This window comes from Myotis davidii, unplaced genomic scaffold, assembly GCF_000327345.1.
Source record: "Myotis davidii unplaced genomic scaffold, ASM32734v1 scaffold1373, whole genome shotgun sequence".
NCBI lineage: Eukaryota > Metazoa > Chordata > Mammalia > Chiroptera > Vespertilionidae > Myotis > Myotis davidii.
In genome coordinates this window covers 879,481-894,520 of record NW_006284614.1, presented here as the reverse complement: position 1 = coordinate 894,520, position 15,040 = coordinate 879,481, and the positions used below count along the sequence as shown (strand labels likewise).

The 15,040-nt window shown below is 36.7% G+C and overlaps 1 protein-coding gene across 1 annotated transcript in view; it reads right to left on the bottom strand.

The window, feature by feature from the left end:
- Positions 1–1,078: 1,078 nt before the first annotated feature.
- Positions 1,079–15,040, bottom strand: part of AKAP3 (A-kinase anchoring protein 3) — a 31,739-nt gene continuing 17,777 nt past the window's right edge. Inside the window, exons 5-6 of the mRNA XM_015572326.1 lie at positions 8,419–10,725; positions 1,079–1,456 (exon numbers count right to left, since the gene is read on the bottom strand). Of these exons, the coding sequence (XP_015427812.1) occupies positions 1,301–1,456; positions 8,419–10,725 (2,463 nt within the window). The 3' untranslated portion in view covers positions 1,079–1,300. The remainder of the gene's footprint in view (positions 1,457–8,418; positions 10,726–15,040) is intronic.

Here is a 15,040-nt window from a genome sequence, read left to right as displayed (position 1 = left end):
TGCTGATTTTCTTCATTTCAAAGCTTTAGGGCTACAAAATCTGACTAAACTTCATAAAATCATAGTACCTGTGAAAAATTAGGCAGATAAATGCCAGTGGTCAATTTTAGAACTACAAACATTAGGCATCATAAGTAATCTGCACTTAGGTGCCATCTGTCAATAAAGAGTGAACTACTAGCATTTAATAGTGACACTGCAGGAGGAGCACGATAGCACTCCCGGCACTTTTGGTGAAAGACAGGAGGAGCGCGATCGCATTCCCTGGCAGTCTAGGGGTTAAGTCAGAGCAGTATCATGGGAGAGGTAACTTGTCCCATGTCTTATAACCAGGAAGGTACAGAACTGGCAAGAAATCTCGAGTCTTCCGGACCTGTCTTCAACCATGGATAAAGTTGAGGTGGACAGTTTTGTCCTTGAAGCCAAATCCTTGATACTATAATTAGAATGATTTAGGTTGGACATTAAAAATATTTCCCAATTTGCATGGTTATAGAAGACTGAAATGAGTTGATAAATTCTGACTTCCTATATTTAGGGAACACTTTAAAGAAGGGGAGCTGCAAATTGTGACAGCATTTTCTTATGCTATCCACCTGATTATTTTTTCATCCCTGAGATTTACCTTATTGCCCCATTGGTGCGGGAAGCTATCCATTGTCAATACTATCATGAGAGTGCATCAAGGAACACGGAAGGCTGATGAACCTTTGAGCTTTAGCAGGGTTAAAGCTATGCACCAATTGTTCCATGTTGAGATAGCGATGGCTTGAAGCAATTTCCTGACCTGATAGCCTCAAAGTAAATCTTTACTGACCTTTGAGATGGTCTGTCTGCTACCTGTTTGCTGTGCTTTACTGAGAGCAAGATGTGTATCTAAAACTGAATAAAAAGTGGATTGGCCAAAGTTTTGGTGTGCTCTTCACAACAGAGACACCCCTGACCCCCAAAGCCTTCTAAATTCATATTTCTTGTCTAGCATTTTCATTTGTGTGAGGCCCCTTCTTCAGATCCTGAACCCCCGCTGCAAAAGGTTGTGGCACATTGGATCCCAAGAAAACCATACACAGGAGCCCTTTAATGTAATTTTATTTTATTTTATGTCCTTGCTCGCATGGACAGGAAAATCTGCAAAATCCAGTGACTAGCATAAGATGACATGTCTTTGATGTGAGTGGGATGAAGATAATGTTAGGGCTCTGTGAGGATATAGAGAGGGGAGCTGTGGGAGTGAAAATGAAGGGAGGGGGCAAGGCTGGGCCCACTTCTGGAAAAGCGGAAAGCAGTGGGTGGGTTCCCATCACAAGTTCACCATCAGCCAGTCCAGCAGCTGCAGCCGTGTAACGTTTCCCACCGCCTCATCCAGCTGTCGCTCCTTCTCGTAGCGCAGCACTGACTGCAGAACCTCCCCTACGCTGCGTCCTTTGTCCACAGCGGCAGCTGAAAGTTGAAGTAGCTGTGGAAAGGAAAGAAAACAGTAGTGGAGGGCAGAACATCCCAGAACAGGCCAGAAAGGTTCTGCCAAGGCTAGAACAAAGAGGTCAGGTAGTCTTGGAGAAACGTCAGCAGAAGGGATTCAAAGTAGATGTTGAGACTTCCTTAATTGTAAAGTTTACTGAACTGTTGTCAGAAGAAAGTTGGTTATATCACCTTCAATTTAAAAAGATATTAACATCCATCTGCTCATGATATGGAAAATATAATTTCCTTCTAGACTAAAATCTTCCTGCTTCCAGTGGCTGTTTGGTCAATGGTATTCTTGCTTTCTAAGAATTCCAGTGTTTTTAAGTTTACGTAATATCATCAAGCAGTCCCCATCATTGTCCCAAGACCAACAAGGGCAGGAGAGAAATACGTTAAAGGACAATGTGGGTGCTGTCCCATGCCCCACAGATGAGAGACCCCTCAAGTGTTAGAGAAGGAATGCAGTTCAAAGACCCATTCAACCTTCACTTGTCATAATCAGATTGCTTAAAACACCTTCATGAAGATGTTTCCCAGAGAGGTAAAGAGACCTGTTAGTGCTAGAAATTAGCAAGGGCAAAATTCATACCCAAGTCTCTGAATCAATGTTTAGTTTTCTTTCCAAGTATAAAATGAGAAAAAATATCCAAAGCAACTGTTCTAATATGAACATAGTAGACTGCCATTCATCTGGAATCATAGCAGCAACAAATTAAAGTAACCTTAATTTTTATTTTGTACATTATGCACCTGACTCTATGATGAAAAGTCAAAGAGCAAGGAAGCAGGCCAATATCAGCAGCTCTTTCAGAAGGGAAAATTTCCATGTAAGAATTAAAGTACTTACAAATACTGTTGACACAAATGGAAACACAAAAAGTCTTGGCATAAAGAATAACCAAATGGAAATTTTAGAACTAAAACAAAAAATTCAACATGAAAACTTGTTGGATGGGCAGAATAAAGGCAGAGGAAAATCAGTAAACTTGAAGATAGAACAATGGAAATTAGCCACACTGAAAAACATAGGATTGATTATACTTCAAAAAAGATTAAGAAAATAAACAGACCTACTGGGCCTGTAGGACAATACAAAATGTTTTACATTTATGTCATGAGAATCCTAGAAGAGGAGGAAAAGTGTGGTATAGAAAAATACTTGAAGAAATAATGGATGAAAACTTCCCTAACTTGCCACAAGACATAACAAATTTAAGAAGCTCAGTAAACCTAAATGGATATGACATAGTAAAGCACTAAATGAAAAGAACTTTCAAACCAGAATTCTACATCCAGTAAAAATATTCTTCAGGAATAAGGAAAATTTCAGGGAGCGGGCAGGGAGAAGTCGTCAATGGGGGAAAAGGGAGACATATGAAATACTTTCAAGAATAAAGAATTTAAAAAATTTTCAGATTAAAGAAAACAGAGAATTCATTGTCAGATAATATGTTCTAGTTCTTAAGACAAAAGGATAGTGATATCAGAAGGAAACTGGGAAAAGTGAGAATAAATGAAGAACAACAAATAATAAAAATTTCAGTTTTATAAAATACTTTTATGGTTGAAAGTAAATATAACATTGTATAAAAGTGTTTTAAATCTACATGGAGTAAATACATGAAATAACTAAATATAGAGGAAAGTGTAAAGGGGCCTAAATGGTAAGATGTCTTCATTCCAGTTAAAGTGGTAACTATCCTACAGAGACTGAAAAGTTAGGTATATTCTAATTCCTAGGTGGGGGGTGGGGGGGAACACTACAAAAACTACACAAAGAGATATAGTAAAAATAAATTAAAATCAAATACTAAAAAATGTTTAAATAATTCAAAAGAAGGAAAATAGAAAGGAAAAATAGAACTAATATTAAAATAGTAGACCTAAATCCAAACATATCAATGATTAGACAAAATGTAAATGGTCTAAACACATAAATTATCAGAATAAAAAATATATATGACCCACCTGGCAGTGTGGCTCAGTGGTTGAGCTTGACCTATGAACCAGGAGGTCATGGCTCGATTCTCATCTGGGCACATGCCTGGGTTGTGGGCTCGATCCCCAGTGTGGGGCATGCAGGAAGCAGCCAGTCAATGATTCTCTTTCATTATTGATGTTTCTATCTCTCCCTCTCCCCTCCTCTCTGAAATCAATATATACATACATACATACATATATATGTATGACCCAACTATATGTTACCTACAAAAAACTCACTTTGAATGGTTAAATGATATAGGTAGGTTAAAAGTAAAATTACGAGAAAAGATGTACCACAAAAACACCTATTTTAAAAAAAAATCTTGAATCTCAACATTTATGGTCAATTAATTTTTATGAAGGGAAAAATAATTCAAAAGGTCCCAGATATCCATTTATCTTTTCAACAAATGGTCTTGAGAAAACTGCATATCCAAAGGCAAAATAATGAATCAGACCCCTACTTCACATCACACACAAAATGAACTCAAAATGGATCACATACCTAAAAGTTGAAATTATCAAATATTTTGAAGTTAAAAAAAGAAGAAAATCTTCATAACCTTGGGTTGTGTCAATGTTTCTTAATCTGGCAAACTGACTCTATGGGCCAGATTATACTTTGTTGTGGGGTTGTCCTCTGCGTTGTGGAATACTTAGCAGCATCCTTGGCCTCTACCCAGTACACTCTAGTAGCAATCCTGCTGCTAGTTCTGACAACAGTATATAGCTCCAGACATTCCCAAATGTCCCTTGGGGGCAAAACCACCTCCTCCAGTGGAGAACCAACCCACTGGGTTATGCAAAGATTAGCTACAACATCAAAACACAAGCAATAAAAAGCAAAAAGTGATAAATTAGATTTTACCATTAAAACTTTTGCTCTTCAAAAGACTCCATTAAGTAAAAACAAAACAAAACAAAACATACTGAGAAAATATTTGCAGATCATATATTTGATAAAGAACCTGTATCCAGAATATATAAAGAATTCTTGTAACTTTATAACAAGATGAAAACAACCCAGTCAAAATATGGACAAAAGGTTTGCATAAACAGTTCAACAAAGAACATATATGAAGAGCTAATTAGCACATAAAAAGATGCTCAAATTAAATCCACTATAGATACCACCATAATAGCTATAATATATAGTGTTGATGCGAATGTGGAGAAACTAAATTGTTGGTGGGAATATAAAATGGTACAACCATTTTGAAAAACAGTTTGGCAGTTTTTAAAGACATACTTACCATAAAGTGCAGCAATTCAACTCCTTGTTGCCCAAGAGAAAAGAAAATGTATATACACAAAAAACTTGTATGTGAATGTTCATATTAACATTAATCATGGTAGCAAAAAAGTGGAAACAATTCAAATGTGCCTTAATTGGTAAATGAATAAACAAAATGTAGTTTATCCATATAATGAAACACTATTCAGCAATACATGTTATATACAACAACATGGATAAACCTCAAAAACAATATGCTAAGTGTGAATAGCCAGATGTAAAAGACTATATATTTATAGCTTCATTGTTTATAATTTTGGAAAGGTAAATTTATGCTAGAAATCCTGTTAATGGTTACCTGAGGCTGGGGGTACAAATTGGAAAAATAGCCTAGAAAATTCTGAGATAGAGAAATAAGGAGTCTAGTCCTACCAGATATTTTTAAAATTATAGAATGACAGTAATTAAAATGGTGTGCTAATTTAAATAGTATTAAAATAATAAATAGTTAAATAATTCAATGAAACAGAAAAGAAAGTTCAGAAAAAGAACCAAAGGTAGGTATGCATCTGGAAAAAAATAAAAGATTGCATTCCTACCTCATATTTTATATAAAAATAAAAATAGATCAAAGTCTTAAAATTTTTTAAAAATACTGCGCATTGGAAGAAAACATGGGAAAGTATTGTTACTATCTTGGCGTAAAGAATGTCTTCCAAAATATGACAAAATCCAGGAAAAAATAAAAGAAAAAAGTGTCTTAGATTTGACTTTGTAAACATTTAAAAAATTCTATATGGCATAAACAAAACACCAAAAGACAAATGATTAAAAACTGTATTTAATATCACAAAGGCTAATTTCCTTATACATAAAACTCCTACAGATCAACAAGAAAAGGACGAACAACCCAACAGAAAAATGGGCTGAAGGTATAAACAAACAATTCATCCACGAAAAAGGGAATTCAAATGGCTCTTAAACATTAAAAAGATATTCACCCTCATTCCTAATAAGACAAGTACAAAGGAAGGCAACACTTGGCAAAGATCAAAAGTTTGTCACTCACTGTTGATTAAAATATGGAAAACATGCATTTTTATATTGTTTTAGTAGATATGCAAATTTGGTGCAAGCTCTATGGAAAGCAATTTGAAAATATATATCAAATATCCAAACAGAAAATAATATATATACAAACAGACATTTATGGTGATCCTGAATCCTTTTCTAAGTATTTAGCATATACAGATACATTTGAATTCTGTGCACATGGTATTGCATATAGTAGCAAAATATTGGCAACCGAAATGTCCATACGTGGGAAAGTGGTTAAATACAGCACCTTCATACAGTGAAGTAATATGCAGCTATTAAAAAGAATGCAGCAGCTCTATATGTTGCTGAACAGGATGTACATGGTGTTCCCCCCCAAAATGTATATATACTTTGAACAATTATTAATTTCAATGGGTTAAATCTGAAAAGAAAGAAACATCAACTGAGCTATCAGCTGTAAAGTGTGTATACATTTTTTAGGACACCTCTATATACCTTATTACCATTTGAGACTTAAAATGAGATGCATACATATAAGTACTTACTTGTGTATGCACATGTATTTCTAAAAGGATAAGCAAGAAATTGATCACAATAGTTTTCTCCAGAGAGCGCAACAGGATGGGAGATAAGAATGAGAAGGAAAAAAAACCCTTAGATTTCATTGTACATCCTTTTGTGCCTTTGAATTTTGAACTATGCACACATTACCTATTTAAAAAATGGATACAAATTTATTTACAGGAAGTGGGCTCATGGACATCCCAGTGTTACTGGGTTCAAGCCAGCATGAGAATATTTGTATACATTAATTAAATCTCTTTCCCCCCAAAATTTCAAATCTATCTTTTGGGAAGTTTCTTTGATGTATACTTCATCCAACTGTTCTTAAAATTATACTGATATTCAATGAAAATTGCCTCATTAGTTGAAGTTTGGATGGCCTTTCCATTTTTTCCTTTAATAAAATAGACAACCGTCTTTATCTTTACAAATGGGAAAAGATGTTTGGGTATTGTGTGCTTGTGTGTGTGTTTACAGGGGAAGGACTACAAGGCTATTGTGCCCATTTTAGATAAGTATGTTACAGACATTCTAATTCAAAATAATCTAAAATCAGAATGTATTTTATATACAATGGGTTGAATTAAGAGATGGCAATGGAACAAAAGCCTGTTTCACACATTGTACATATGAGAGCTATGCTTCTTTTTATATTTTTTCATCAGTCTATAGCTTTTTTGAATATAGCCCCCCTCTATAAGTTGCTGTTTTACAGACTTGTAAAACTGTAGCGACAGACACTTTACATTTTGCTAAGAACTCCTAGGAATATTTGTAGGACTGGAAAACTCGAATGTACACACAATCACCTGGTGATTTTGCTAAATTGTTAAAATCAAGATTCTGATTCAGTAGGGCAGAAGTGGAGCCTGAGATTTTAAACTTCTAACAAGCTCCCAGCTGATACCAATGTTTTTGGTTCAAATAGGCCACATTTTGAGTAGCCTTCTCCAGACCAGGTATTTTCTTGTTTAGGTTTAGTGTACTGTAGCCTAATCTGGATGCTATCAAATCCTGTGTCTTCTCAGTCATCAGATAAGCCAAGTAACCCAGTTGCAAGGGTTTCTAATGCCACTTATTAAACAGACAAAGCCTATTCCGCCACATCCTCTGGTTTCTATGAGCATGAATTATTTTAATAAATAACCCCAGCCTCTTTTGCCACCCCTTACTATTTAATTGTTAACCACCATTGTTCCACTTTTATCAATTGAGACACAAGAATCAAAAGCCCTAAAGTGGTGTGTGTGTCTGGTGAGGATAGTCTCTATTTCTTAATTCCTCTACAATAGCATGAGGCGGCAACTTGCATAAGTATTCAGGCTTTCCAGACTCAAAATCTCCCTTCAGTGAGCAGTTCCAAGGCCTTATCTTTATCAGTAATTTTGATTTTAGAGAGAGGAAGGGAGAGGGGGAAATAGAAACATTGGTGAAAGAGAAACATAGATTGGCTGCCTCCTACAGGCCCCCTACTGGGCATTGAGCTTGCAACTTGGGCATGTGCTCTGACCAGGAATTAAACTGTGACCTCCTGGTTCATCGGTCAATGCTCAACCATTGAGCCACACCGGCCGGACCCATTTGCCTTATTCTTTAGTCTTATTTTTCCAACTGATTCAGAACTTAGGGCAAGGAGAAGAGGGATGCTATTTATAAAATCCCTTCAAATCCCCAATATCTCCTAGACAACCAGCTAAAAGAATAATGAAAGTTTTGATGCCACCTTAACACATCCCTAGAGTGCTTCCCAGCAGTCCCTTCTCATTCGTTGGGCAATGCTGTCCTAGCCAAAATTCAGCCTGAAGCTCTGACCTTAATCTGAGTCTTTTACCAAGTATCTTGGAGTTCCTCATCTATGCAATCCCACCAATATATGCAGAAAAAAGAATCAGATTTGATTTATCATATACCTCCTTCGTCCCCCTTTAAAGTGACTCTTATTGGGCAAAATATAATTTTATTTTACCCATTATTTCTGCCAACAGGCATGATCTTCAAATTCTTACTGTCCCCATTCTTCTTGTGCCTATCTTCCCATTTAGAAAGAAAACAACTTAAACCCCCAACAAACCATTAATAAATATTTCCAAATTCTTCTGACTCTTCTTCCTTACCTTCTCTTGGATTCCTTCATCATCACCAGCAAAGTACAAAATAGGGACATTGAGCTCAGAGGCAGCTACCCATTGAAGTACGGCTTGGAGTTGCTTGTTCTGAACTGTATCAATTAGGTTCTGATTGCTGACAACCACTTTGGTTGATGCACACCCTTCAGGGAGCTGTCCCGATACACCTCTCAATTCATTATGGATAGCTTGATAGGCATTCTGCAAGACAGCCTCTGCTGTCCCTGTGCCCTTGACTGGTAAGCACTCATAGAAACTATCTGGGAAGGTTGAAGCTGGCCTGCTGGCATCCCCAGATTTATCATCTCCCAGCTCTGCCAAGGGAGAGTCACAGGACTTGGCAATAATGACACACAACTTCATCACTGAGTCCATCAGATGTTCTATCATCTGCCCATTCATGTGGCTGGTGACCATTTTGGCCAGCCCAGCAAGAGTACCACCAGGCTCATCACCTTCACTCATTTTGATGGGACAAGGGGGTACAGGTCTTTCACATAGGTCTTCCTTTATGGTTTGCTCTGGCACCTTGGGTTCAGAGCTATAGTCATTCTTGAAAATGGTCTCACCAAGTAAATTCCTGATAAAGTTGAAGAAAACACTCATTAGGTCCTTCTTCTCTGTTTCTTCTTGGTTACCTTCCATATGTGAAGACTTAAGGTTGGTCTCAGCAGAAACTACAGGGGCCTTGTTGGTAGGAAAGTTGGTTCTACCAGCAGCTTCAAGGAAGCTCTGTGCATCCATGCTTCCTCCCTGGGCCAGGTGGTATTGAATCAGAAGTAATGCAGATACAAGCAGGTCCTTGGCCCAGGAGTCTGAATCACACATAAAATTCTCAGGGTTCTCTAGGTGATGCACAGGGGGGATGAAATTGCAAGTATCCAGAGGATATTCCAGCGGAAAGTCTGGGGGAGGGTCATACTGGTTGCTGGGAGTTGTTGCACACTGAAAATCTGGAGATTTTCCTTCTTTATTCTGAGTTTTATGCCATAAACTCAGGCCCTCTTTGATAATGTGTTCACCCAAAGTTTCAACACAAGTCTTCTCTGGTTTGCATGGAGGAGAGTACACTCTGTCCTTCAATTTACCTTCAGATTTCATTGTTGCAAAATTTACCTTTTGGTTTTTAGGACCACCCATTCCTTTCATGGAGACCACGGAATAACTCTCAGACTTGTCCTTGGTTTTCCTGATATTCTCAGGAGGTTTCTTGGCAAACATCACACTGTATAGCTTCCACAGCATAGCATCCATAATATCTGAGGCCTTTTGGCTTCCATGAAAAAAGAGACTTCTTTTCACAGCCGAGACAAAGTCTGTATCAGTCATGAGGGTCCCTGTGACATTGTGGAGGTTCTTCATGAGGGAGTCAATGAGATCTGAGACTACCTCTTTTGCATGCCCAAGCAGTACCTTCTTCAGAAGGATGGTGGCAATGGTTGTGTCCTTCACTTGGATTTTCAGAGTCTTCATTATGGAGACCATCATATCAGACACCACACTGTTAGCATAGGTCATGATCTTTTGACTAACAGAAGTTGTAAAATCATCAGGCCTTTCTTGCCCTTTGAACATCTTTCTCTCCCCAGGTAAGGACCTTGCACCCTCTTTGGAATCACCTGCATTATGAGATTCAAACACTTCTTTATAGAAGAAAGACTTCTTAGAACTAGGCTTGCCATCTGGACCCTTGCATTCATTGATCTTCAAAGTGGTCTTGTATCTCAAATTTGAGGGACTCTGCAATGATCCTAAGACTCTGTCACCAGAGCCAGGAACCTTATCTGAGGTAGTATTCTTAGAATATTCAGACACAGTCTCATTCACCAGCTCTGATGCCACCTTACTCAGGCTTTTGTTAGGGGGAGGTTCATCCCCCATGTACACTGACTGATGAACACATTTGTTCTCAGAGCCATCGATCTTTTCATTGATCTCCTTGCGGGCCATGGCTATGACTAAATTAGTGAGGCGGTTAGCATAGAAGGAAACTTCATCCACTGTACTCCCATTATCATCTTGGGCACTGGACCCTGCGAGAGGGTTTTCTTTGTGAGTCATCTCAAAATGAAATCTCCCTGCATTGTCCTTGTTGGTGGTATTGTAGTAGTCCACAGTGAAACCCTTCTGTGGGTCTTCTGAGTTGGTCATTTCCCCATCAGGCGATGATTCTCCAGGCTTGAACCTAACACTTTGGAACCCTGCTGTAGTTTTTTCCAGGTCTTTGCGGAGCCAGCTGAGCACTCTGACAGGATCAGTTGAGGCTTCCTTAAAAACAGACAAGTATTCATCCGACTACAACAAAGTAAACATAGGGGATATTCAGGACAACTCAAAGATCAGTTACAAAAATGGTCACTTTGCTCAAGCCTGAACTCCTCTTCATCACAATAAAAGTAACCAATGTTTATTAAGTGCTTACTATTTATCAGGCACTGTTCCAACTATTTTGACTATTATCTCATTTAATATTACTCTCATAGTAAACTTAAATGTTAGCTCTCTTATTATTCATAGTTTACAGAGGAGGAAATTGAAGAACTGAGAGATTTAGCTGCTCATCTGAGGTTATACAGCTAATCATTGATGGAACAAGAATTTCCACGCTGGCAGTCTGACTCCGGAGCCCATGCTCTCAGCCATTGCACTATATTGCATCTAACAACATGTATCCTTAAGATCTGACAGTTATCACATTTACAACTGAATTAGCATTTGAACTAAATCAGATTTTTCTTGTATTAATGTTAATCGCTATTTCCTATGGTTAATCTGTTTTTATTTAGGTCTCTTATTACAAAATATAGTTTTCAAAAAATTATAAAATTCAAGGATAATTGTGCATATTTAATCACTTTGCCAGGCTATACAAGCACAATCTGGATATGCTAAATGACTTCCAAAGGACTATTTAATATCACTTTAAGTTAAAAATCTGATCTATAATTGAGGAGTTAATACCTATGGACAATTTATTAGTTTTAAGGGAATACAGACTCTTTGGTGGACACTAGCTGTGATAAGCACATGCACATACTTATATGTTTCTATTCTGTAATATATAATCTTCATTTGAACACAAGCTAAAATAAGAATGTACATAAAATTATCCTATTCACTATCAAATGTAAAGGATCATTGTAATTATTGGAGTTATAGCTCCTGGAATAACAAGTATTGTGCATCTCTAAAGATTATTTTGGTACTTTAATTACCAAGTGTCATATAGTTACTAACTACTATTTGTTAAATACTATGTTTGCCAGGCATTGTGCTAAGTGCTTTACACACATTATTTAATTTAATCCTCATACACAGCCTGTAAGGTTGATATCACTCATCCAATTTCACAGGTAGGAAAACTGAGTCATAGAAAAGTCAAATAAATTCACTAGCATCTCACAGCTACTACGTGATAAGGGTTAGTATTCAAATCCAGTTCCTACTCTAAAATTGGTGCTCTACCCGCAGCTGTATTTTGATTACTTGGAAAGAAGAGGAAAGTAGTTGTACAGTCCTCTGAAGGGCTGGTTTAAGCTGCCTGTTGGCTACAGTGCTTGGTTCAAAGTCTTCTTAGTTGATTATCCTTATATTAACAATGGGCACTGTAGGTAAATTTTGTGCTTCAGTGGAAAACTATGCATAATTTATAGCATATCCTTCCACATTTTCTGATTCTAATTCTCTTGGAGCTATTTTACAATTCTGTAAAGTGTAGACAACTGATAGCAATGAGATATAATTGTTGTTTATACACACAATAATTTTGGCCAGGGAAGGATACATTGTATTAAAGGTGCTTCCATTTGCACATTCACTTCAATATTCCTAATCTATAAATATGTCTTTTTTTCTTAGATTATACTTTGAACCACACCAGCTCTTTGTTAATAAGTTAAATAAAATATTTAACATGAGTTTATTTTTATATATTTCTGAGAGTCATTATTTCACCTTTCTCTGAAAATGACCTTTTAACAGTTTTGGAAATCTTTGCCAAGATGTCTGACATGCTCACCTAACAGACATAAATGTCATCATGAGAGTAGTGTACCAGGTGCTTCCTGGCCCTCAGAGATAAATGCCAAGTAGAAATGGAACTATGCAGGTATTCTGTTTCTCTAGTTTTAATTTTCTTCTCCACTAATTTTGCTTTTGATTTTCACTTTGGTTAAATAGTAACAGTAATGATTTAGAAACTGGTTTTATTGTCTCGCTACTTGGTGATTCTTTAATGAATTATGGTTTATAGAGCTCTATTCTCTGTTGGGTAAGACACAACAGAAAATCTGTTTTGCTAGCATTTATTGCCTGTCTTAAAATCAATTGTGCCATTTGGAAGGAGAGGAGCCCTTTGATTTCTGGACAGGTAAGTTTTGTGTTTCTGTTTTTACTTTTGACATATGGCTTAAAGTTTATTATTCTTAATTGAGATATAAATGACATATAAATTAGAATAGTTCCAGGTGTTCAACATAATGATTCAATATTTATATATATATATATATTGCAAAATGATCACTAATAAATCTAGTAACATCTATCACCACACATAGTTCAAATTATTTTTTCTTATGATGAGAAATTTTAAGATCTATTCTATTAGTGAGCTTCAAATATGCAATGCAATATTATTAATTATAGTCACCATGCTGTACATTCTATCCCAGGACTTACTTATTTTATAATTGGAAATTTGTATCTTTTAACTACCTTCACCCATTTTGTACCCCCAACTCCACCCCTCACAACCATGAACTGGTTTTGTATCTATGAGTTCTTTCTTTTTTTCTTTAGATTCTACATATAAGGTCACATGGTATTTGTCTTTCCCTCTCTGAGTTATTTCTCTTAGCATAATGCCCTCAAAGTTCATCCATACTGTTGCAAATGGCAAAATTTCCTTCTTTTTTATGGGTGAATAATATCCCATTTTTTTTATCCATTCATCCACTGATGGATACTCAGGCTGCTTCCATGTTTTGTCTACTGTAAATGCTGCAAAAAACATAGGGATGCAAATATCTCTTCCAGATAGTGGTTTTGTTTTCTTCAGATATATACTCAGATGTGGGATTGCTGTTCATATGGTAATTGTTATTTTAAATATTTTTTCATGATTGATTAAATGAGATTAAATAAGATAATATGCACAAAATAACTTGTACACTTAATGTGGTGTCTATAAAATAGCTAATACCACTTAAACATTTCAAATAGAAATTAGACCTCAAAAGAGTTAAAAGAAGAGAGAAGCCAATAAACTTGATCTTTAGGGCAATGCAGTAAGACACAGTTAACTAGCTATAGAAGCACTAGGGGATGAAACCTGACTTTTTGCATGTATGGGAAAGTAGTACTCTGGGTGGAAAGAGAAGTTCTGAAAGACAATATGGCTAGGGATGTGTTTTATGATTCATTCCTGTCAGACCAGGTGGGAAGTGTGGGGAAACTACTGAGCTCTTATAACAAATCTTTTACAAATTATTTTTCATAACCAAAGGTCAATAACAGGTGGGAACTTCCTAATGAACAGAATTTAGCTTTACAATGAAGATTTAGGGGGGGGGAAGCTGCCCTTATGCATGCCTGAGAAAGTGACAGAGAAAAGGTGGTGGAGTCAGAGCAAAGACAGCATTCAAGAGATGGAAAATCAGGTTTCAAAGTAGATGCTAACCACTAAGAGGACCAACCTGATGACCTGCTACTGCCAAGGTGATTTAAGGGAGACAAATGATGTGTAACATAAACTACCTGTATAATGCAACATGTATATCATGTCTGTGTACAACACACTATAGACACTGTAAAACATACAAAGGTGAAAGAAATATGCAATCTATTGTAGAGACAAAACATGAACATAAATATTATGAAATACTATGTGATCAGTGCTATAAAATAATTAAGAGATATATATTTAATATGAGAAGAGGGACAGATAATTTTGGCTGGGTAACTAAAAATGAAGTGACATTTGAGATGAACTTTTGAGCATTTTGATAGTCAGATACTTAGGCTGGCAACAAAATGACAGGCAAAATCTATTATTTGGGGTAATGCTAGTTTTAAATCAACTCAGTGGTGTGACAAAATAGAGTCTTGATCACGTTGCTTAGAGAGGGCATTCAAAGAGCAGCTGTCTTTGCAGTGACTCGGGGACCCAGGTTCTGCTTTTCATGGTTTCACCCTCTCTTTGGTTTCAGAACCTTTTCTTCAAGCCTGTGTATGAGGAACGACAGAGACAGTAAAGGTCTGGATAGGAGGCTTTTGTGGTCCAGGCCTAGAAGTGACAAATATCACTTCTACCCATGATCATTGTCTTTTGAAAGTTTGATTATAATGTGTTTCAATGCAGGTCTCTTCAAGTTCATCTTGAAGTTCATTGAATTTCATGGATGTTTAGTTTCATGTTTCATCAGATTTGGTAAGTTTCCAGCTATTATTTCTTCAAATATTCTCTCTGCCCCTTTCTCTTTCTTTTCTCCTACTGGGACTCCCACAGTGTATATGCTTGTTTGCATGACTGTCGTGTTTCCCTCCACGTCCTGCGTGGTTCAGGGTTCGGGTCTGGAAGAGGATCCGCACAACAAATGAAATTTCTAAATGG